Source organism: Paralichthys olivaceus, chromosome 20, assembly GCF_024713975.1.
Source record: "Paralichthys olivaceus isolate ysfri-2021 chromosome 20, ASM2471397v2, whole genome shotgun sequence".
Lineage (NCBI taxonomy): Eukaryota > Metazoa > Chordata > Actinopteri > Pleuronectiformes > Paralichthyidae > Paralichthys > Paralichthys olivaceus.
Genome location: NC_091112.1, coordinates 8,153,170 through 8,176,158, shown reverse-complemented (window position 1 = coordinate 8,176,158; position 22,989 = coordinate 8,153,170). Strand labels below are relative to the sequence as shown.

Sequence of the window (22,989 nt, the reverse complement as noted above, 5' to 3'; positions counted from 1 at the left end):
AACAAAACGTCCTGCAGCAGATGGTGGAGCCCCCACAGTCTGATCTCAACTTCATGGAATCAGTGTGGGATTACATGAGACTTCCTACATCACACAAGAACTTTGGCAAGACGCTTAAAACCACACACTGTATCTAACCACAGAAACAATGTGGTGATTAAGTGATGAACCGTTCATGTCATGACTTTTTCACTTGACTTACGCCGGCAAACTCATTCTCTTACACACATTTTTATGAGTGACTTTTCTCTATTCTTGAGGTCTTCCCTTTTTTAAAAATGTATAATTTAAATCGGATTTTACCAACTATTTTTTAATGATTTCATACTTATTTTTGTATCTTTCTCATCTGTATATTTGAGCTCCAATGTTGTCTATTACTGTGTTATCTTCAAATTGCTTTTAATAGTTTTATTGTTTTCCTTCTTTTATTCATTTTTAATTCGTAAAACACCTTGGTTGTGTTTTGAAAGGTGCTATGTGACTTCTTTATTATTATTATTATTATTATTAGTAGTAGTATTACAATTATTATGACTATTGCTGGTAGTATCTTCCTGTTTATGCTCAAATGTGTTTCCTGCACCAAAATATGAACATTTTATTATTTATCATATTATTTGTGTTTACTTCCGTTTCCGGTAGACAGCGCAGGAAGAGGCGGGCCCTCAGTTTAACACGCTCGCCCTCCGTTGTTCATTCAACATGGCAGCGGGACCAATCTCAGAAAGAAACCAAGGTAACTTCTCCATTTTAATCCACGTTTCGTTCCGTCGTGTGGCTCGTGTATGAACCTGTTTGTGCGCCACACTTTAAAATCCTCACCCGGGTGGGCTTAGCCTCGTTGGCCGCCGCGTTAGCGATCGTTCAACAACGACTCGATCACATGGAAGTGCTCAGTCGTCGTTAGCTTTGTTTGCCGCTAATTTAACCTCCTTAGTCGAATTGTTTTATTTTATCTCCTCTCTTCTACTTGCTGCTGAAGAAGTCAGACGTGCCCCTGATTTTATTCATTGATTTGTTAACTGTGGCGGTTCTTGTTGTTAGCATATCAGAAGAAGGGCTACGTTGTAAGTGGCTAGCAGCTAGCCCATCAAGCTAACTAGTTAGAGCTAACAGCTTCTTCTGTTTGACTGACTAAAAAAATGATCAAACTTGTGTGTATCATTGTACTTTGGTGTCGTTTTGTCCAGTGTGCTTTTACATAGTATGTTTTGAAGCTAAGGCTGGAGATATGGAGTCTTCAGTGTTATTATCATGGATGTTAGGCCAGACTGTTTCCATTGACAATTCCAGTAGCTAGTGTCATTGTTGCTTATATCATCCTTTATAAACAAAATAGATACTTAGCATTATATTAAAATGTGACATGTTTATGTTATGCAAAAGTCCAATTGTGTAGTTAATAACTTTACTAAAATGTAATTGTTTACTCTGTTAAATGCCAAAATTAAGTACAAAGCTATGTCATGGTTAACCAGAGTTCAAATTAATGCTCTGCACAGTATTCATTTTGCAGTGATTCTAAACAATGAATAGCTAACATCATCTTTTAAATTGAACCTGTGACAAGCAGGTATTTGATATCTTTACATGATAAGTATGTAAACCACCACCAACCAGGCGGTATGCATCTCAACTGATTTGTATTCGGACTTTAAAATTTGTTAATTTTTTTTCAGACGCCACTGTTTATGTTGGCGGCTTGGATGAGAAAGTATCCGAGCCGTTACTATGGGAGCTTTTCCTGCAGGCTGGTCCTGTGGTCAACACACACATGCCCAAAGACAGAGTCACAGGCCAACATCAGGGTGAGTATCAAACAACATGAATTAAACCTTTGGTTGGTAAGATAGCAACATGTCTGATGTGGATGGAAAAACACTCATTAAGCCTACATGTATCACAATTATGGAGCTGAAAGTTTTATCTTTCTCCTCAGGTTATGGCTTTGTGGAGTTCCTCAGTGAAGAGGATGCTGACTATGCCATCAAGATCATGAATATGATAAAGCTCTATGGCAAACCAATTCGAGTTAATAAGGCCTCGGCGCACAACAAAAACTTGGATGTGGGAGCAAACATCTTCATTGGTAACCTGGACCCGGAAATCGACGAGAAACTGCTCTACGATACATTCAGTGCCTTTGGCGTAATCCTGCAGACGCCAAAGATCATGCGAGATCCGGACACTGGCAACTCCAAAGGTTATGCTTTCATCAATTTCGCCAGCTTTGACGCATCAGATGCTGCTATTGAGGCAATGAACGGCCAGTACCTCTGCAACAGGCCCATCACAGTGTCCTACGCCTTCAAAAAGGATTCGAAGGGAGAGCGACACGGCTCAGCTGCAGAGCGACTCCTGGCTGCACAGAACCCTCTCTCCCAGGCAGACAGGCCTCACCAGCTGTTTGCAGACGCTCCCCCGCCACTGAGCGCTCCGACACCGGTCCTGACCTCAATGGGAGCTGGGATGCCCATGCCAGGTATGAATGAATGAGAGTTGTTATGCAAGGTAGATGTTAAACAGTGTAAGATGTCCTTCGTTTCCATCCACCTCAGTAGGACTTTTTTTACCTGCACTATTCATGTCGTGGAACATTTTAAGTTATCATCTAAGAATGAGAAAGCAACTACTACCTGATAATATCAGGGCACAGCCTGTAGAAAATATTATATGGTGAAACAAAGAGGTGTGTAGTAGTAGTCGTATCTGTATATCTTTGTTCGCTTTGTGTTTTTTGTAAGTTACGTTTCCTCCTGTTGTCCAGTGCTAATTTCCTCTTGGATATACAAGACTGTTGCTGGACTCTCAACCAGTCTAATCCAAAAATCTTTTTTTTTTAACAAAGTATAAAATGTCTGGTAGGTAAGTGTTCCTACCTTGGTACAAAAACACAATATTGTGGCAAAGTCTTACATCTAAATCTTTAGCGTGCCTTTATTTCCTTTGGTTACGTTTCATTGGGCTGTAATCAGCAACATTTGTATGTTTTATTTGTTAATCAGTCAAACGGCTTAACTGTTGTAATTTGAAATTATAATTTATATTGTACATACAACTTGTTTCTGTTCAGGCATGCCACCCCCTGGTGCTTTCCCTCCTGTTCCACCTCCTGGATCGATGCCTCCATCAATGCCCCCCTCTATGGCCATGCCTCCAAACGCAGGGGCACCAGGCTCACAGGGTGGTGGCGGTGGACCCCCACCCGGCCCACCACCCTTCCCTCCTGGCAGCATGCATCCAGGTAATGACTTGTTAAAAGTTACATAATGAATGAAGTAAGTGAGTAAATCTGACGGACATTTAATATCAGAAATCAATTGTTTGTTTAAAAAGCTTTTTGCCCATAAATTGCAGTTGTGATTCTCTGTATTATTTTGGTTTGACTGGACTTATATTTTCAAGTCATAGCAGTTTATTCCAGCATATGATGTAAACACAGCAAACTTCATTGCTTCTGTCACACAGGTATGCCACAGATGCCCATGCCTCCTCCCGCTCCTCCTGGCATGGTGCCTCCTCCTGCTCCTCCAGGATCAAATCAGCAACGTGCACCGCTGCCTCCTGGCATGCCCCCTCCCCCTCCTATGGGCATGCCACCCAGAGCACCATATGGACCTCCCATGGGTGAGCGCTGTGTTTCTTTGTTTTTAAATAAAAGCCTCTTAAACCTCACTAACAGTCTGCTATTAAAAAGAAAAATACTTTTGATTTAAAAAAAAAAAAATTCTGTAAAAGAACTAACGGTCAATAATCTTTCCTCCTTGTATCTGTATTATGCAAAATAGCGTTAATGATTTTTAGTATTGACACATACCCACGTTACCATGACGACTGTAACCAAATTTGTTGTCCAACCATTGAACAGCAGTAAAGACTGATGAATGGAGTGAGGGGTGGTCTTTTGTCCTCTATAGGTCGAACAAGATAAGATGAGACACAGTTGAGTTAATTATGGCTGATGTGGAACTTTTAAATGTTAAATGATCCCAATTCAATGCTGAAGCTAAACATATTCACCACAACTCGCTTTGTAAAATCAATATTCCACGTTCTCTCGTTCCTGGCGGCTCCTCGTCTCACCATCTCCCCCTGAGGTTTTACAGCGCTTTTAAATGTCAAGAGTATCGACAAAGCTTGTTTAGGATTTACAATCTTTAAAACGATTAAGTAGCACAGATGAAAGCTTCAGTGCTTTCGTCTCATCTTTTAATTTACATTTTAATATTATGATTCAGTCTGCCTTCGTTGCATCATCCAACACGACTCACAGGTGATATCATTCAGCCCGACACAGACAACATAGACATTCAACATAGGGAGGTATTCTCTTGTTCTGGCCACTTGTTGTCTTATGCAAGGTCCACCTGTGCTTCCAGGTATGAGAGGTCCTCCACCCATGCCTCCACCCGGCTACGGAGCCGGTCCTCCACGTCCACCTCCGTTTGGCTTCCAGAGAGGACCTCCGATGCCACCAAGACCCCCTGGTGTCCCACCACGCATTCCCATGAGAGCACCCATGCCCCCCTAGTCCTCCGCAGACGGCAGAAAAAGGAGTCTCTTTTTGCTTTTTTATTTTTAACATCTTCAGATCTACTTAAATTTGTTATCGCCAGAATAATTTAACCACCTCTTTGTATTTCTTTGGTCATTGTACAGATGAAAGACCTTTTGGTGAATAAAGTTTTTAGTACAAGTTTTGGATCATTGGACATTTTTTTATTTCTGTAAAACAGAAGAGCTAAAATTTTTAACTTTTAAATAAATGTAAAAAAAAATCTTTATATCACAAGATGCAGCAGAAATTAAGTAGAATAGTTCCATCCCATCAACTGTATATAGGTCTATCCTAACCATTAGTATTATCTTTGAGCTAATTTTCTTCTGCATGTGTTACTTTGTCAACAGGATTACACAAAATTTTGTGTAGGGATGGGGCCTGACCTAAGGTTTATTTTTCTTTAACATAGCAAGATGGGTTACTTTTCAACATTTTTGTTGATTTCTCAGAATAATTCATCGATCGTGATGAAAAAAATCAGACATATTTAGAGGACTTATGTTTGGCGCAAATCCAAACTGCTCTTAAAAAGTCCTCTCCAGATGGTGGTCAAAGTAATTTTTGGGTCGGTTAGCAATTCTCTAAAACATCATGCTACTTAATCATGTTGATAAACTAAGTAGCATTAGGTTTTGTACTCAAACACAACAATTAGATATAATAGATGATCTCAACATGTGAAGTTTACATCTCACCTGCTTAAGCAACAATACTAATGGGTTTGTTCACTGTGCACTTTACTCTTACTTTTAAATTAACCACTGGCTCAAGGAGCAGAAGCCAGAGCAGTTTGTTTTGCTCCATTCTTTCTGACGACATGGACACATGGTAAAAGAGTTTCTTTCCCCCCCCCTCTCACACCATCCAATAAAACCTGCAGATCATTAACAACCACAGGAATTAGTTTCAGGCTTTTTCTTGTCATAAGCATCTTCACAGTTTCCATCATTTTCCTCCCAGCTGGAGCCGTACAGACAAAGGTCCTGCTGCACATTATATATAAACGGTTTATAAGAGGTGCATTACTCTGTCAGGGAATCCTCGCGTGTGTTGGTGGCAAAGACTTGATGCAGTGAAAGGGGATCAAGAATATGGCAAGTGGTTGGCATGACAACCGGAGTCAGGTGTGCTCGCACGTGTGTGTGTGTGTGTGTGCTGCCTGTGCGCACGATTTTAATTCCAACGTGCGTTAAATCGTGAATTGGTAAAAATCAGAGGAGGGGACATCGAGGTGTTTGGGTGCGCATGTGTGAGAGGATGCATGGAACATACACAGTTATAAATGTAATTGATGAGAAATGCGTTTGTAATCATTTGATGCGCAAACCTCACATGAGCCTCTGGATGCGGACAAAGCGCCAGATGAGTTTAAAAAGGGGGTTTGGCGCAGATGTGCACACAATCTGCGACAAACCCTCCAGATATGAAGGCGTTAATGTGCTCGTGAGGTTTTTCCTTTTTGCATGGGGGGAGGGGACCCCTGCGCATCACAGTGTGTGTGGATGGATGGATGGCGTGGGCTTCTCTCTCTCTCTCTCTCCCTCTCTCTCTCTCCTTCCTTCAGCCTGCCCAGCATCATCACTCGCTTCGCAGCAACAGCCTCGTACGGCTTCATCCTCCTCCTCATCCTCATCCTTCATCACCACCATCTCCGCGCTGAGGAGGCACCGAGCGTCGCAGGAACTGAAGGTGAGATTTAAAAAAAAAAACCCAAATGTGGAGACAGTGTCTTCAGCAGCCGATGGCGTCTGGGATTTTGTTTTTTTTATCTTTTTATTTTCTTCTCCGGTGTTGAGACATCATCACGAGGAAGAGGTGATGGGCGTGTTCTCCTGTCGTTGGGCTTCACACAGCGATCGGGATCGATTTTGTGAATCAAGACTATATATGATTTAATCCGAGTCGTGACCAGATGCTGGTGTTGGCTGAGATTTCTAAGAATGAGGGACAGATGCGAGGGAGCGAGAACACAAACTGGCTATTTATCATCAGGTTTGCAATGCTGTCGTATATTTGTGCTGCTGTGTAATCGACGAGGCCTTTTTTTCACTGAGGACAATTGAGAGCTGACTGGATCGTTCAGTTTATGCATGTTTAATCAGACATTTTCATTTGATTCCCACATAATTACCATTTATGAGAAACAATCCTCGCAAGAAGCTCAGATATTGGAACAGGCCAGAATTAAAGCCCATAATAAGATTTTTTAAATCTGGGTTGGGGGTTGTTTGCTCCTCTTGATGCGATGATATCTTCAGGTGTCCCTGTTAATCATCACGACATTTGACTGATAGAAACCTCCCCCTGCCTTTATAAGCTCTCCTGCATGAGATGTGATGGCTATCTGCTCTGCTCAGCCATGGAAGCAAGTGATAAACTGATGCTGATTGATTTTTGAACAAGGGTGAAGAAAGAATGTTTTTTTTTTTCAAACAGAGACCAGGGAGCAATAATTTTCCATCCTCCATCCTCCTCATCCTCAGGCCTTCCTCTCGCCCCTTCAATGACAGGGCTGTGTGTGTTGCAGGCGGCGTGGGGCCGTGGAGATGCTGTCAACTTGACAGCGAAATGGGAATGGATGGGATGAGAAAGTGGGGAAAGTGGGCTTTAGGCCTTTTCTTTGAGGCAGTCGAGGCTTTATCTCTGTGGGATGCACGGGTATAAGAAGCCTCTGCTTGCAGGACTAATGTTTGCACTCCTGTTTAAGGGTTAAAATTAAAGATCCATGAGGGAACGTTGTACAAAATACATAAAAATGACACAAGGGCATTTGTTCAATGTAAAAATCTAGAATGCACAATGAGATGTTACTTCAGAATATATGTTTTTATTCTCTATAAACAGATTCTGCATTTGAATATAGAGAATTGGAAGCTTTCTGGATAACATATCTAGTTTTACCAATCACATTTGGCTGTGCAGTTAAATAGTGGAGAGGAAAAGACGTGGAACACATTGAATGAAATGCATCGGCTGTCGGCTTTTTAAATTTATCTGCCTAATGTCCCACTCGTGTTACAAAAGAAACCAGTCAGGCTGTAAAACGAGTCTTGGTCCAGATATCTGTTGTCTACAAAATAAACCCACATATCGTCCATTGCCCATAGAGGCTAATTCATTGTCAGGCGATAGCAGAAGACAGACACGTTTTCAGTCACTGTTTTATCCTTTTCTATTGTTGTCTTGTGGTTTTTCTACTGTGGTTGCGTTTTATTACATTATTTCAACATCTATCAATCTAAAGGGATGTGTGGTGTGTCTTTAATATGCATCAAATGGCCTTAAATGTCTATTGATTTACTGTGGTTGGTATTTAAGATTATTCCTACTGAGACTCATTATTTTACTTGATAATGAATAATGAATATGGACACACCCATAAATATCAGTCTCATGAATATCTTCATTAAGATTTCTTCTCTGAGAAGTAATTGAAAATGTTGAAAAAAGGCCTATTTCACAATGTTGAAGAAAGTGATCTGTATCCATTCACTAAGTTCCCTGGAAGTCTGTCTAGTTGTTTTTCTGTAATCTTGCTTATAAACCAACCAACCAACAAACAAATGGACAGTAGTGAAAACCTTGTTGGAGGTAATGACACTTCATTTGTATAATTTAAAACAGTTGTAGGTGCAATAAGATGTAGCTTCATCCAAGTCACTGTTTTACTTTTTTTGTTTAAATCGCAACTGATATTTTGACACGTCGCAGCAAGTGTAAATAACAAAATTAAAGATGGCTGACTTACATTTAGCTGCTTCAGTTTAAGAGCCCTGCATTCTTATACTGAGACATTTAAATATAACTGAACCGTGGTTAATAATGTTAGTTACACCTGTGCTTTCTCCTCCATTTTGCCATGAGGCAAAGTGTAAGAACAGGTAGAGTATGTGTATGGTGTGTTTTATGGCTTTAAAACAGCTCTGATGTGTTTTATCGCTCGCTCACGGCTCCATATGCTCGTTTTATTTTACACCGGCTCGTGTGCTTGTGTTTTGGAAGCCATAGTGATTACAGGCTTGTAAGTGGCTCCATCTGAGACATCATTAGTTTAGGCTCCCACAGTTTAGCCTGGACGACCGGGCCTGGTGGGGCTCCTCCGATCTGTGCCAGTAAATCTGCCGCTGACACCGAAGGATCTGCGGCCACATGATGAGAGATGATATCCGAGTTAAATTGAATGCAAACAAATTAACCATGTGTTTATATCGAGCAGGATACAGATGGTGGTGTATTTCTTAGTATATCTAGAGTTGAAGGAATTAGGCTATTTACAGAAATGATCGGTTACTGTGGATCGACAACTGTGGATTAACCCTAACCCTAACCCATTTACATCCTGTTTTTGAGGACAGACATCAAATATTTTCTATCAATGTTTAACAAAGTGGATATTTTTAGGTTTTAGACAAAATGGCTCTGAAATAGTGGCATAGACCTCTGTCACTATTTCCTTACATCTTGCAAGGTGAAAGGATTGACTGTTGAGAAATTATCAGTAAAATAAAAAACTGCGCCCATGAAACAATGAAAAAACCACCCTTAAACAATTTATAAATAAGATCTCAATATTATATCAAATTTGGCCCACTCATTAACAGACACTTATGTTTGCTTTATCTGCACCTTTAAACAAACAAGGATGCTATTTTACTGGTGTCACCGATTAAATTCATTGTAGAGCTGAAGGTTTGCCTGAAGACAAACTTTCCAATTCACTTCGGCAGACAGAAAGGATTTAGTTTCTTTCATATCTTCTCTAATCTGACTTTAAGGAGCCGATTAAAATAAACATTTACCCGTCCTATTGTATATTTAAAGCTGAAACTCTCACTGAGGACACTTGGTTGCCTATTTGTCTTAACTTGGGGATTTCAAACAACTTAAAGAGCCATATTCTTTTGTTCTGTTATTCCTCACGGTAGAGGTTTTAAAGGCTGACATTGTTAAGCCAAACTTACTGTCTAGTGTTAAGTTAAAAATACAGAAATAAATAAGAAGATAGTGACGGTTCATTCATTCTCCCTCGGAATTATTTTCTAGGAGCGTGGAGATGAAATTTACAGAGAATAGGTTGACATTTAAATGTAGGGAGAACATGGGTAAGCCCTGTACCTGTGGACTTGTATTAAATGCTTCGTAGCAACCTTTAAACATTTAAAGCTCCGTCATGTCTATTAGAACCTGTCAGACCTTGTTTTGGCCACAGTGAGCTCTGCAGAGATGTTTCTCATTCTCTGTCTATTGTTTCCCTGCACCGCAAATTCAAAGTGACATGTTGTTTTATTCCACGCTGACCCGAGGCTCATGGAGTCTTAATACAGAAACATATTGATGTGGGTATCAACACGGAACTGTACCAGTCAGGGGATTTTATGATCTTCAGGATAAGTGTTTTTTCAAAGAGGCGATGTGAGACTGCAGCAGACACATACAATGGACATCAATTTGTAGCTTCTTCTCAATTTCAAGCTTCATTCGTTTTATTGCACATTGCCTCTACACCCGTAGTTGTTCAGTTTCTCAATTTAGGAATGTTTACGGCTTTTATTTGATTAATCCACGATGTGAACTTTATGTTTTTCCTTTGATAATGTTAGTGTAATATTTTTCAAACCTGACATTTAACGCTACAGTCACAAATTTACATTCTAGTGCAGGATTCTGCGGCCTTTAAATGACATAATGAAGAGATGTCAACGTGCATTATCGGATGAAAGCATAAACAGAAAAGACCTTACAGTGATGTTCTTTCATCACAAACTAGTGTCTCATCCTCTGCATCATTATCTCAGTCACATTAGATTCCAGTCATGGTGATGTGCTGTAGCTCTTCACCGAGGCACCTCCGTGACAAAAACATTACAAATCACCCTCACAGTGAAGGCCTCGATATCTCGTCCTGTAAGTTACTGCTCGGGTCCGTCTGTGACTCAGCACAGAGCACATGCTGGGCAGATGTGGAAATGCAACAGGTGTAGTGTGGAAAGGCTTGTTTGTGGTGTTTTAGCAGTTTCCGGGAGGAGACATTTTGTCTTGAGGGTGCTGAGAGGTTTTTTTTACACAAAATATGATAATTTTCATAATTTTTCAGTTTTGTGTGTTTTCATTGACGTTTTAAATCCCTTCAGTTCTGCAGTAATTTCAAATCAATTTCTTTGTATTTGTTTTGCATCTCTTTGGGATTCTTCATGCTTTTTCTGGATGTTTGATCAACTTTCCAACAAGAAGTGTTCACAGGTCACCAGAAATGTGTAGTGTTGCACCAAAAGTATCCTTTATCTTTTCCTTGACATGACTGGATGATAAAAAGAACACTGACTACTTTCTATTTCCACTTTTTCTCCAGACAAGAAAGGCCTGTTGTCAGTCGAGTGAACTGAAAGTCAACTCTTCAAATCTCGGAGGTTTATCCTGAACGTTCAGGAGGCCTCTTCACACAACCTTTGACCACCTGTGTGTCTCCTGAACCTCTTTAAAATGGAGGAAGGCTACCAAAACCGGACTGCCTTCATTAAAGGTGCCAAAGACATTGCCAAAGAGGTCAAGCGGCAAGCTTCTAAGAAGGTTGGGCGTTCAGTGGATCGGATGACCGATGAATACAGCAAGCGCTCCTACAGTCGCTTTGAAGAGGACGATGACGACGACTACCCAGTGCAGGGCAGCCAGGATGGAGGTTACTACCGTGGAGACAGCCAGGCGGCCAATGACGATGAGGGCGGCCACAGTGACTCCACAGAGGGTCACGATGAGGATGATGAGATCTACGAGGGCGAGTACCAAGGAATTCCCAGGGCTGAGTCGGGCAAAGGCAGCCTGGCTGGTGGGCCGGGCTCCGTGGATGTCGGCGCTCAGCAGTTCAGAGATATCGGGGTGTCCGAGGCCGAGAGGAGGAAGGACCAGGAGGTGCTGGCTCAACAGTACGAGACCATTTTGCAAGAATGTGGTCACGGGAAGTTCCAGTGGACCCTGTACTTTGTGCTGGGACTGGCTCTCATGGCCGATGGTGTTGAGATCTTTGTGGTCGGCTTTGTCCTCCCCAGCGCTGAGAAGGATATGTGCCTGTCTGAACCGAACAAAAGCATGCTGGGTAAGACACCACCAGGCTACTGTGTGATCATGAGTAAATCACAACATACAAAGCCTCTGTGGTAAAGCATCAAATGTGTATTAATCCACTGCTGAAAATGATCCCAAACAAATACAATAACATTTTTTGCATTTAGATCAGTAACAGTCACATGTTCTTTGCTCTTTCTCCTCAGGTCTGATCGTATATTTTGGGATGATGGTAGGGGCTTTCCTCTGGGGGGCTCTGGCTGACCGGATAGGCCGTCGGCAGTCTCTTCTCATCTCGCTCTCCATCAACAGCATTTTCTCCTTCTTCTCCTCCTTCGTCCAGGGCTACAGCACCTTTCTGTTTTGCCGGCTCCTCTCAGGTGTTGGGTAATTGCAAAATATAATTTTTTTAATCATTCTAGGCCAGTTACTAAAGTAAACACACTTGTAGTGTGTGTTGGAGGCTATGGTTAAAAAAAATAAATCAGCAAAATATCTGTTTCAAGAATATGTATCACAAAATCATTATACTAATCATTCAAATGAATTTATGTGATGCATGAGATTTAATCATTTTAATGTTAACAGAAAAAGGATTTTATTATTAAATGTATTCTTAGTTTGCAATCTTCACTCTCTTCAGTCTTTACATTATTAAAAACAGCAGCTTCTCTGGTGGAGCGAAGCGGCAAATTGAGATTCTGCAGTTGTTTCCCTTCACATTTAAATCAATCACTTTCCCACTGAGCCTCTCTCAGTTAGTTTTCCGCCACAGTGATGGAGAAATGCAAGTGAGGAGAAATCTAAAGTCACGCCAGCTCTGGTCGCCAGACAAAACAAACCACTGCAGTAAATTAAAGTTTGGAAGTTGCTGACTCAAGCGACACCACTTATCTCAGAAGAAGTGATTTGCTCTCACGTGTGGGATGATATCATGTCCGTCATGTCTATCATACAGTTGTTTAAAGTAAACAAGTACCTGATGTTCTCAGCCTCTCTGGACCATTTCAAAATGTCTGGGCTTCAGTGCATGTCTGAGAGCAGGTCAATGTGACAACCTCAATTCTGTATGTATGTCTCGATTTTTCTGCTCCTGGCTCAGTTGGTTTCTGATCTTTGCAGGATCGGTGGATCGATTCCCATCGTGTTTTCCTACTATTCTGAATTTCTGTCCCAAGAAAAGCGCGGCGAGCACCTCAGTTGGCTCTGCATGTTCTGGATGATCGGGGGAATATACGCATCTGCTATGGCCTGGGCTATTATCCCTCATTACGGTGAGTCCAGTAACATGTCCCTGAAATGAAGGTTACAGTTGGTTACTTCTGCACTGTTCCAAACTAGCTGAGCATCCTTTAACAGTCAAATCACAGACATGGGAGTGGTGTCAATCTTAAAGAAACAGGGAATACTTTGAGAATACTTCCCAAAATGTCAGAGAATATTCTTTGAAATGTATCTTTATAATCTCTGGTTTTGGCAGCAGATGGTAGGAAAATGCAGGTTCGAGCTCATATTTGGGCAAATGTCTGTCCTCAGACACGGTGCTTCATGAAGATTGACAGTCCAACCTTTTCTGTTATTGGCTGAGGTGTAATAAGGTGTTGCTTTGTTTCTGTCACCTCAGGATGGAGTTTCCAGATGGGCTCGGCGTATCAGTTCCATAGCTGGCGTGTGTTTGTGTTGGTGTGCGCATTTCCGTCTGTTGCTGCCATCGCCACCCTCAGCGCCGTGCCAGAGAGCCCACGCTTCTATCTGGAGGTCAGCGAATGCGCTCGCTAAGAATTAGTCCCTTGCTGGCAGTAGTCGCTGGTTTTGCTTGTACTAACATGGCTCCTGAAACCAAATTGATAAAATATATACTGCAAGGCTGTGTGCTGTATGACCTTCACCTTTTTCTCAAACAGAACGGTAAACATGACGAAGGCTGGATGATTCTGAAGCAAGTTCACGACACAAACATGAGAGCAAAGGGACACCCAGAGAAGGTGTTTTCTGTAAGTATACCACAGCAGGCGTGAAAATACACTCTGGAGACCTATCTCATGTACCTTCCTTAGAATCACTGAACAATAATAAAACCTTTGAAAAGCTCTCAGTAACCTTTTCTCTTTCATCCCAGGTCACCACCATCAAGACGGTGAAACAGATTGACGAGTTGGTGGACACTGGCACCGACACTCCGGTTTGGCAACGCTACAGACTGAAGATTATGAGCCTCTCCCAACAGGTGAGTGAAGCTGAGGGAGGAAACAAAATACCATGTCATAGCCTTTTAAATTTTTTGCAATACCTGTAGATACTACCTCAATTTCAGAAAGAAAGGGAAGATGTATTTATCTTAATGCAATCTACAACCTCACCACTAGTTGCTTCTAAATCCAACACACTGGTCCTTTAAGACGGAATTAATAAAACTAACTGAAACAAATACGTGTTTCTGGTAATTGTTAGTATTTATATACGTGACTTAATCAATGACATTGATTTTACCTTTGTATTTGGTTTTCCTGCATTTAAACATGTATCTATTTATTGTATTGTACATTTCTACAGCACCGTTGTGCCTGATCTTAATTTGCATTCAGCCTACATTCTGCTACACACATGCCTACAGCCTCCATCTTCTTCTGTATCTGCTACTGCACCGCCTACCTAACGCCTTCTGAGGAAAGCTAGTTTTCAAGTTGCATATTTCTGCTCAGGAATATCAAATAAATATCACATCAAACTATTAAAGAGCTTAGAACTGTGCATCAAAATTGTCATTTGATGAACCATGCCTTTATTTTGAGTGAAAATGAGGTCTTCCTAACCTTCCTGTTAACATTTCAGATTCGTAACAACATTCTCGCCTGCTTCAGCCCTGAATACAAACGGACTACATTCATGCTCATGGCTGTTTGGTTCACCATGTCTTTCAGGTAAACTTCAAACTCAAAGAATCTTTGCTGTTGCATTTTCACTTTTGATCCTTACTCGACCCGTTCTCCATTCACAACTCTGCAGCTATTACGGCCTGACAGTGTGGTTCCCAGACATGATCAAGTACATCCAGAAGCAGGAGTATGAATCAAAGACAAAGACCTTCACCAAGGAACGGGTGGACCACGTCACTTTTAATTTCACACTGGAAAACCAAGTGCATCGCCAAGGGCACTACTTCAATGACAAGTGAGTGTTGTGTGGTATTGTTAGATTTAGTACCACAGAAAAATGTGCAGATAAGTGATATGGCACTAAAACTGAAAAATGTTTCCTGTTCACCAGGTTCCTCAACCTGAAAATGAAATCCATGGTGTTTGAAGACTCTGTGTTTGAGGAGTGCTACTTCGAGGACATCACCTCCACACACACCTTATTTAAAAACTGCACCTTCGTTGCAAGTTTGTTCTACAACACAGGTAAATATATATCTAATATATCAATGGAAATACATCTGTATTACAGGGAAGATTACATTTTTAATTTCACCTAATCACTAATGCAATTAATGGTTGCGTTTTTGTTTTGAATGTTTTAGTCAGGAACATTTTAAAATTCTCATCCCAAGTTCTGAGCTGAATTCTGAATGTCTGCAGGCATTTCATAAAGCCAATGTGTTTGCCTGTTTACAATTCAGTGGACATGCAGCACTGATCTAATATTCAGTTTGAAAACATATTTGTCTAAGATTGAGATATCTGAGTTTTTTTTATCCTCTGTTAGAATAAAAAACATGATAGGTGCAGCTACTACAGATATAAAACCAACCAAAAATGGCAAATCTGCTCTCAGCACTAATTTCAGCTCAAGTTTAAAAAACAGATTATAATGATCACAACTTAAATTTATTTCAGCTTGAATATGAATTTCAGAAAATTTCATTTTTGTTTAAAACCCACAGCAGCTCAGCAGGACTGTCACCATAGTAACACTCTGATGCTAGTATCCCCTGGTTACGCTGCTGCAGAGCTGTTACCTTAACAACGTAAACAAATTCAGGCCAGAGTCTTTGAAGGCAGAGTTATTGGGTTGGATTGGATGTGAAGCAGTGCTTTGAAAAACAGATGTGAGGAATATTTTTTAACTGGATAATGAGATCCAAAGCTCAAATTTGCACATAAAGATTTGTTTTCTTATATTGAGTCTCAGCATCAGTGTCCTCTAAGAGCTTTTTATTTTCTATACTTCATGTGATCTGTCCCTGTACACAAACATGCACAAAAAAGGTGAATGTATTGTCGGAAGACTGGAACCTAATTGTTTTAAACACAAGCTATAGTCAAAGGAGTAAATGGACTGCATGTATTTAGTGCTTCTAGTCTTAACAACCACTCAAATCACTTTATACCTGAAACAGCTTTACAAAGCACTCTTGATGGCACAGCTGCATTTTAGGGTTTAATATCCGAGGACACTGACATGTGGACTGGAGGAGCTGGAGCTCAAACCTCTACCTCCTGATCCACGGCCGTAGCAACTGTGTGGTCCTGATTTCTGCTTATGAGCCTTAAAATTAACATGTGAGATTCAAAACTTGGAAAAACATCTGAGAAACTGTGAAACTCTTCCCGTAGCTCTCCCTCCAGTTCTAAGCTTTGACAGATTAGGGTTTTGAATCTCAACATCTCCGATCCAACAATCACAGCAGCACTAACTTCTCATCCCTGAAGCCACAGATACATTATTCTGTCATTCCTGCACCAGAACCTTTATGATCATTCAGCACTTTGTTTTACGTCAGACTCTCTTTAAAAAAACAGTTTTGGTTATTAGTAGCAGAAGATGTAATCAAGCCGTTTTCAGTGAAGTATAAACAGAGTCTGCTCAAGAAGTTGTTTGACCTCTCCTGACATTTTCTGTTGTTTTCCTGATTCACTGTATTTTAAAAAGTCTGGAGGAACAAAAATGATTGTAGCTTAATCTGTTTTTATGTTCAGAATTTTGATGAAAAACAGATGCTTACAGAAGATTGGTTGTGTGGTGGCTGTGCAGATGTCCTGGCTGCTTTTGCAGGGAGATGATTTGTATGCCTTCTTTTTGTCCTTTAGGAAAAGTATAGTCATTTATGCAAGTGTTAGGTTTGGTTTCAGCAGTGGGAGGGGGGAAAGCAGTGAAGTCAAAAAATGAATCACGAAAACTAACAGATCTTAAATCTCTTGTAAATCTTTAAAGGAGACTCATTCTTCTCAAATTCAGGTTCATAAATTAACATTGGGTTATTACTTGCGGAGGTTTACATGCTGTAATGTTCAGAAAACACATGACTTCCCTCATGTCCTCTGTCTGAAACACTCAGCTTCAGCTCCTGTCTCTCTCATGAAGCCCAGTCTACTGTGATTGGTCTGAGAAAGAATCACATGTCTCCTGCAATGCTTCAGATTCAATTCATGGGAAGTTACGCTGATGGAAACCTGATACGATTAAGAGCTCTGTCTTTTTTAGAAGAACGACAACTGCAAATAAAAAGCCACTTGATTTTTTAAACTCTTGAAAACATACAGAGGTGGTAGAAGTATATTTTCAGCCCTGAGCAGTGTCTGCAGGTATCTCTCTCAAACTGCAAACAATCCCAACCACCTCTATAAATAAGACCTAAATTAAGACCTAATTTATCAGCTTCCTCAAAGATTTTAGTTATTTCTCATCTTTAGATTTAATATTACAAAGCAATAACACTTTTTATCCCTTTCTTTCATCAGATTTGTTCAAATACAGGTTTGTCAACTGCAAACTGGTCAACAGCACGTTCCTCCACAACAAGGAGGGCTGCATGCTCGACTTCAGCGACGACTTCAACAATGCCTACATGATATACTTTGTCAACTTCCTCGGCACACTGGCAGTGTTGCCTGGCAACATTGTGTCGGCTCTATTAATGGATAAGATTGGTCGTTTACGAATGTTGGGTGAGTAAAACTAATCCTGGATAATTCACTCTGCGACCACGGAGGCCGTTTAACTTTATGTCACTCTGATACCTCTCTCCGATCAGCGGGATCCAGCGTCATTTCTTGTGTCAGCTGTTTCTTCCTGATGTTCGGCAACAGTGAGTCGGGGATGATCGCTCTCCTGTGTCTGTTCGGTGGCATCAGCATCGCCTCGTGGAACGCCCTGGATGTGATAACAGTGGAGCTCTACCCCTCGGATAAAAGGTAGCATGAGAGCAGCTTTTTCCCTCAGAGAAGATCTTATTCTGTGTTGTCTCATGAAGAGACCGCACAGCTGACTGTTATACAGCAGCTGGCTGTCTTTAGTTCTCATTTAAACAATAGCAGTTTTTTAAATTATGTTTGAATTTTGAATTATGAAATGCATATTTTCATTGTAGTTCTATTTCTGTTGTATTAAAATATTGTCATTTTTCTTTTTTGTGGGGAGAAGATCTGCTCACACACATTCACCCATCTTCTGCCCTTTTGACCTTTTTTCCTGACTTTCTTTTTGGGGAAACTCCAAACTGGAATCAAATCTAAATTTCAATGCAGTCAAAGCTGAGCTGTTTCCTCTTATTAAGTCATATACAAAAGGATGATTGATAATTTATAGGTTCTGCTTTTGAGTAAAAAAACCCTTAGTGGTGGTATTTACTGTCACACATTTTACATTGAGAGGATCATTTTATTCGACTACTTGGCTACACACTTTTTATATTGTTGCTCTGAATATTATATATATATATATATCAATATGTTTTTTCCTTCTATTTATTGATTTTACAACAAAGAGGTTGAAGCAGTAGAAAAGTAGTCAAATCCCTGAGGATGGATCAGTTTAAAGTATTGTTAAATGTATTTTAACTGTGTTTCTCCCTCTCTTCTCGTCTGTAGGTGCACAGCGTTTGGCTTCTTGAATGCTCTCTGTAAGCTGGCGGCTGTCCTAGGCATCAGCATCTTCCAGTCATTCGTTGGCATCACCAAGGCCGTTCCCATCCTATTTGCTGCCGGCGCGCTCGCTGCAGGTAGTTTCCTTGCAACCAAGTTGCCTGAAACGAGAGGCCAAGTGTTGCAGTAAAGCAGGTGACCAGCAGTGGGCAGGAGAGTACAGCTGGAGTGTGTTTGACCACTAGAGCCCAAACATTCCTGAGAGCTTCAGCTGCTGCCCATCACACACCAACAGAACAGACTGCCACCCCCATTGTAAGCCCAGAATCCTCTGAAATATGGATCGCGTCTTTCAAAGTCCAAACAGACCCACAGAGATTAACAGATGTAGAGATAAACACCGGTGTCATGGTAACTCGACTACATCCAAAAACACTTTATTTCAGCCACCAGGTAAAAGTAATCTGATCCTTTGCGGATGTGTTATACTCACAGGCTGATGTGGTAGAAGTGGAAACGTGCTGTTATGATAAAATGCCCATAGATGTACCGTGAAACGACAGAGTGGTCAAATGAAACTGAAAAAGGCATATTTCGGGGAACGTGTGCAAAGATTTCCAGATGTATGTGATTGTGTTTTTATTTCTCATCCGTCCACAGTCTCAGTGACTAGTTTTCAGTGCTGCTTTTTAATCTGAATTTCCTATTCACATGCTCATGAAGTGTTTGATGAATAGTTTTTATTTAAAAAGCCCTCAAAATTAATTTTCAGGTTGATTTACGTTCCTCTAAAAGCGACCATGACCCCTCGCCAACTGCTGAGCACAAATAGAAGATTCACTCATAAACAAAGAGTTGAACTCTCCCTGTATAAATCCAGTCTGTTCCTCTTTGTACAACCAAACACTGGTGAAGTTACATTTCACAGGATTCTCAGTTGTAAATGGGAAAAGTTTGATCCAGTTCCTGAGTGTTCAGTGTTAAACGTTTGTTCTTTTGTCAATTTTGGTCAAGTGCTAAATGTGAGAGCAGATACAAAAGCATAATATTTGATGAATTATTTGCGTGTGTGTGTTGAATGTGAGTGTGTGATTGCTTATGTACACAATGATTTATTCCTTTAAGCACCAACATTTCCTGCAATTCAGTGCAGCCATACTTTTCAGTCATTTAGAGATTTGGTTGATCCAACAGCAGAATGTACGGACCAGCGGTTTCATAATTTTAGGCTAATTTAAAATATATATTGATATTTCTCATGCAGTAGCTGAGGTGTGGTGAAATGCTGCTAATGATATATTTTAGCACCACTGCATTGAATAACTGGACATGCAGGATAATTTTTCCATCCCTCATGCATTGCAGCATTAATCAGCCTTAAGATGAATTAATAACTCTTTTGATTTAGGTCATTTTGACATTGGAAATAATAGTTATGCAGAAAAATAATAAATCAAAAGCCTGTCGCAAGACCTTTTTTTCAAAGCTTTCAACTTAACCTTGCATGCTCAGTTGTCACGAGGAATGAAAGCTCAGAGAAAAGTGGAAATTCATGTAAGATTTTTTTTCCCGCTAATTGTCTTTATCGGTTCAAAACAACTGAAAACAACACACATTTCTTTTATGCTCCTTAGACCTCATGACCTGACGTCATTGGCCTCATAAGCACACATTAAACAGGACCAAAAGAAGAATAAGTTGTTCAAAAGAGTTGGCTCGATCAGGCAGAGAGGCACAATCAGAAAACAGAGATTACAAAGTCACTTGTCCAATTTATTTTAAGGGCTTAATTAAAGGAGTTCAGTCATTCCTTCACTCCAGTTATCAAACGTGCTCCTGCATGATGCTGATATCAACCGTCTTTAACAGTATCAAACCTACTTTACAGATTGTCTGTTGTAAATTTGATCTCGATTGGACACAATTACTCTCGAAGGGAAGATAATTGAGTTGCTTATACATATCACTACTTCGGTATTATTTCTCCAAAGGTGTACATCAATATGTGTGCTGACAATCAGTGAATGAGTACATGAGCGGTGGTGGTGCTGCCACTTGGTGGAGTGAAATAATTTTGCCCTAAAAACGTCATCTGGATTGTGTGTGTGTGTGTGTGTGTGTGTGTGTGTGTGTGTGTGTGTGTGTGTGTGTTCAGTATGTTTGAGACCTGTCTTGTGGGGCCCCTTCCCCAAACAGAGAAATATAGTTAACACAAAAACACTCTATTCAGTTGGATAACAGATAATATCTGCAGGAGTTTGTATGACTTTGCAAAAACTCTGTGTGCATGCATTTGTGTGTGTGTTTGAGTGAGAGGGAGCCTTTGAAGGATTAATTGGACTTTTTGGGAGTACACTTATTCACTTTGTGTAGCGTAGCTTAGCACAAAGACTGAAAGCGGGGGGAAACAGCTAGCCTGGCACACAGTCAACCACGTAATCTGCCATAAAACCACAACTTGTTATTTTTACTCTTTTATATTCTTTGTTCAGAATAAAGAGACGTGATTTAACATCTTTTATTAGGTGTGAGCTTTAGAGCAGTTGGGAGGCAGATGTTAATTTCTGATAGAGCCGGGCTAACAGTTTCCCCCTGATTCATATTTATTGTAAAGACTTCAGAGTATTTCCCAAAATGTTGAACTCTTCCTTTAATATCTGCAAATGTGGATCACATTCTGAGGATCACATCACTTTTTGCTGTTTGTGAGTCTTCAGTGAACAATGTTGTTCCATGTTGTTTGTTGTCTGAGAGGCAGTTTGGATGTTGCTGTTGTTGTTGTTGTTGTTAATGTGCGGGTGTATGCATGAGAATCTTAAATCGTCTGTCACGTATTTTTCTACTTTTTCTGTTGCGGTATTTTCATCCCTGTGATGAATGCAGCTCAGCTGGGGACCACAGAAATATATTTACATTAAGAGAAGATAAAGAAAACCTAATGCAATATATGCAGTCTTGAATTTATTTGTGTTGTTCTTCATGATAGACTCTGGTGCTCTTTTGCTGAAACAGTTCAGTCTTTAAAAACGAACCCTGTCAAAGAAAACCAGTCTCAGAAAAAAAGGCGTGACCTGTTCCTCTGTTCGGAAACACGGTGAAAGATCTTAAAATCTCAAATCAAGACATCGCACCCTCCGCTCCTTCTGTATTCAACCGATTGTGACGCATGTTTGTATCGTATTGTCTGACTTCTTGGACGTCCTGTATGCCAGCCGTTATTTTGTCTAAAAGCAAAAACTTGTGTTTTCATTGTTGTATGATGACATAGATTTGTTGCTTGCAGTGATTGTTCTTAATCAAAGTGGGGTTAAAAATTGGTAAAACTTGAGTATGTGTTCTGAAAGTCAGTTAGTGGTGACTGTGCTCCTTGTTTACCTTGGACCCAGGTAACTCTTTAATATAAATATATATATATAAACTGTATATGCCTGAATTTTGTGGAGGAGGATGCTTTTCCTCGTGCAATTCATCTTGTTGCAGAGCTGGAAAAATGGCAGCTGGTAAAGCTGCTGCTGAAGTGAAGGGAGCTGGAAATGTGCACAAATTAGAGCAAAAAGTACAATTTGACACAAGCTCATTTGTCAGCACGAGTCCATATAAGAGGGGGAAGTGAAGTGTAAGTGAAGTGGAAACAGGAAGTGAGCGTTAAACTCAAAACTCATCAAAAGAGCATCCTCTGTCAAAAGCTCCTGTCCAAAATTTTAAAGTTTACTATTTAATGTTTACTATGTGTAAAATTTACATTATGTATATATATAATATAATATATAATATATATATACATACATAAACACACACACACACATATATATAAACTCTGCAAAGGGTCATTGGTTTTCTCTCTAATGATGATAGCAGTGATATATGGTGTGTGGTCAAATTAAAGCAAACACCAGACTGAAGACTTCCTGTAACGATGATGGCGGTCTGATAAACGAACAGGGGACTTTTTATGGCATGGCCTCTGGTCTACTCAACTCTCAAGAGCACACGGATCCATCCTGAATGAATCCTGACAAAAAAAAAAAAAAAAATAGGGCCGACCCATGCCAGAAAACAACTCCTTCATCTGCAAAGAATTCTTCACCGTTGCTTGGACTGAAGGAGTGTCTGTTTTTTCTTTTCTTTAGTTTGACTCGGATCTGTTTATTCAATGATAGAAGTTCTACTCTAAATGTGAGTTCAATTCAGAAATCAATGTACTGTGTGTAGAAACTGTAGATGTTTGTACGTGCAAGTATGGAATTTGTGGAACAAAATATCAAGGAAAAACAATTCAAAAAAAAAAATGAAGCGAAAAATCTATTGTGTGTTGTCTTTGTGTTTTGTTGATGAAGACTGAACATCCTCTTGGTAAATTCAGTGTTTATTACTTCTGGCTATTGAGAATATTTTAGTGATGCTAAAAAGGTGCCGTATTTATTTTACGTGAGATTGTTCATCACGCTGGGATTTGCACTTTTGTGCCATTTGCCCAGTTCTATGAAGAAAATGATAAAATCATAATGGAAATAAAACTTGAAATAAAAAAAACATTGTTTGCATTACAGGGCATGAAATTCA

General features: G+C 40.2%; 2 protein-coding genes across 3 annotated transcripts; both read left to right on the top strand.

Moving 5' to 3' along the window:
- Positions 1-634: 634 nt before the first annotated feature.
- sf3b4 (splicing factor 3b, subunit 4) lies at positions 635-4,699 on the top strand. Its single transcript, XM_020101901.2, has 6 exons — positions 635-739; positions 1,683-1,811; positions 1,943-2,485; positions 3,077-3,247; positions 3,472-3,630; positions 4,383-4,699. The coding sequence occupies exons 1-6, from the start codon at positions 706-708 to the stop codon at positions 4,532-4,534; spliced, it is 1,188 nt and encodes a 395-aa protein (XP_019957460.1). The 5' UTR covers positions 635-705; the 3' UTR covers positions 4,535-4,699.
- Positions 4,700-6,032: 1,333 nt separating this feature from the next.
- On the top strand, positions 6,033-22,731 carry LOC109638771 (synaptic vesicle glycoprotein 2A-like). Of its 2 annotated transcripts, none has more exons than XM_020101904.2 (13): positions 6,033-6,253; positions 10,914-11,654; positions 11,830-12,010; positions 12,746-12,897; positions 13,248-13,381; positions 13,528-13,617; positions 13,743-13,850; positions 14,456-14,544; positions 14,630-14,794; positions 14,891-15,024; positions 17,305-17,511; positions 17,598-17,757; positions 18,433-22,731. In XM_020101904.2, the coding sequence occupies exons 2-13, from the start codon at positions 11,045-11,047 to the stop codon at positions 18,614-18,616; spliced, it is 2,214 nt and encodes a 737-aa protein (XP_019957463.1). In that variant the 5' UTR covers positions 6,033-6,253; positions 10,914-11,044; the 3' UTR covers positions 18,617-22,731. The 2 variants fall into 2 exon arrangements, with proteins under 2 accessions (XP_019957463.1, XP_069372473.1); XM_069516372.1 differs by lacking the exon at positions 6,033-6,253 and adding an exon at positions 6,390-6,556.
- The last annotated feature ends 258 nt before the right edge of the window (positions 22,732-22,989 follow it).

Excerpts from the sequence above, each read along its gene's own strand:
- sf3b4 (XM_020101901.2), top strand. The coding sequence starts at position 706 with ATGGCAGCGGGACCAATCTCAGAAAGAAACCAAG. Across the intron at positions 3,248-3,471 it reads TCCTGGCAGCATGCATCCAG|GTATGCCACAGATGCCCATG; the intron begins GTAATGACTTGT and ends TCTGTCACACAG. Across the intron at positions 3,631-4,382 it reads ACCATATGGACCTCCCATGG|GTATGAGAGGTCCTCCACCC; the intron begins GTGAGCGCTGTG and ends CTGTGCTTCCAG.
- LOC109638771 (XM_020101904.2), top strand. The coding sequence starts at position 11,045 with ATGGAGGAAGGCTACCAAAACCGGACTGCCTTCATTAAAGGTGCCAAA. Across the intron at positions 17,512-17,597 it reads TGGTCGTTTACGAATGTTGG|CGGGATCCAGCGTCATTTCT; the intron begins GTGAGTAAAACT and ends CTCTCCGATCAG. Across the intron at positions 17,758-18,432 it reads CTCTACCCCTCGGATAAAAG|GTGCACAGCGTTTGGCTTCT; the intron begins GTAGCATGAGAG and ends TCTCGTCTGTAG.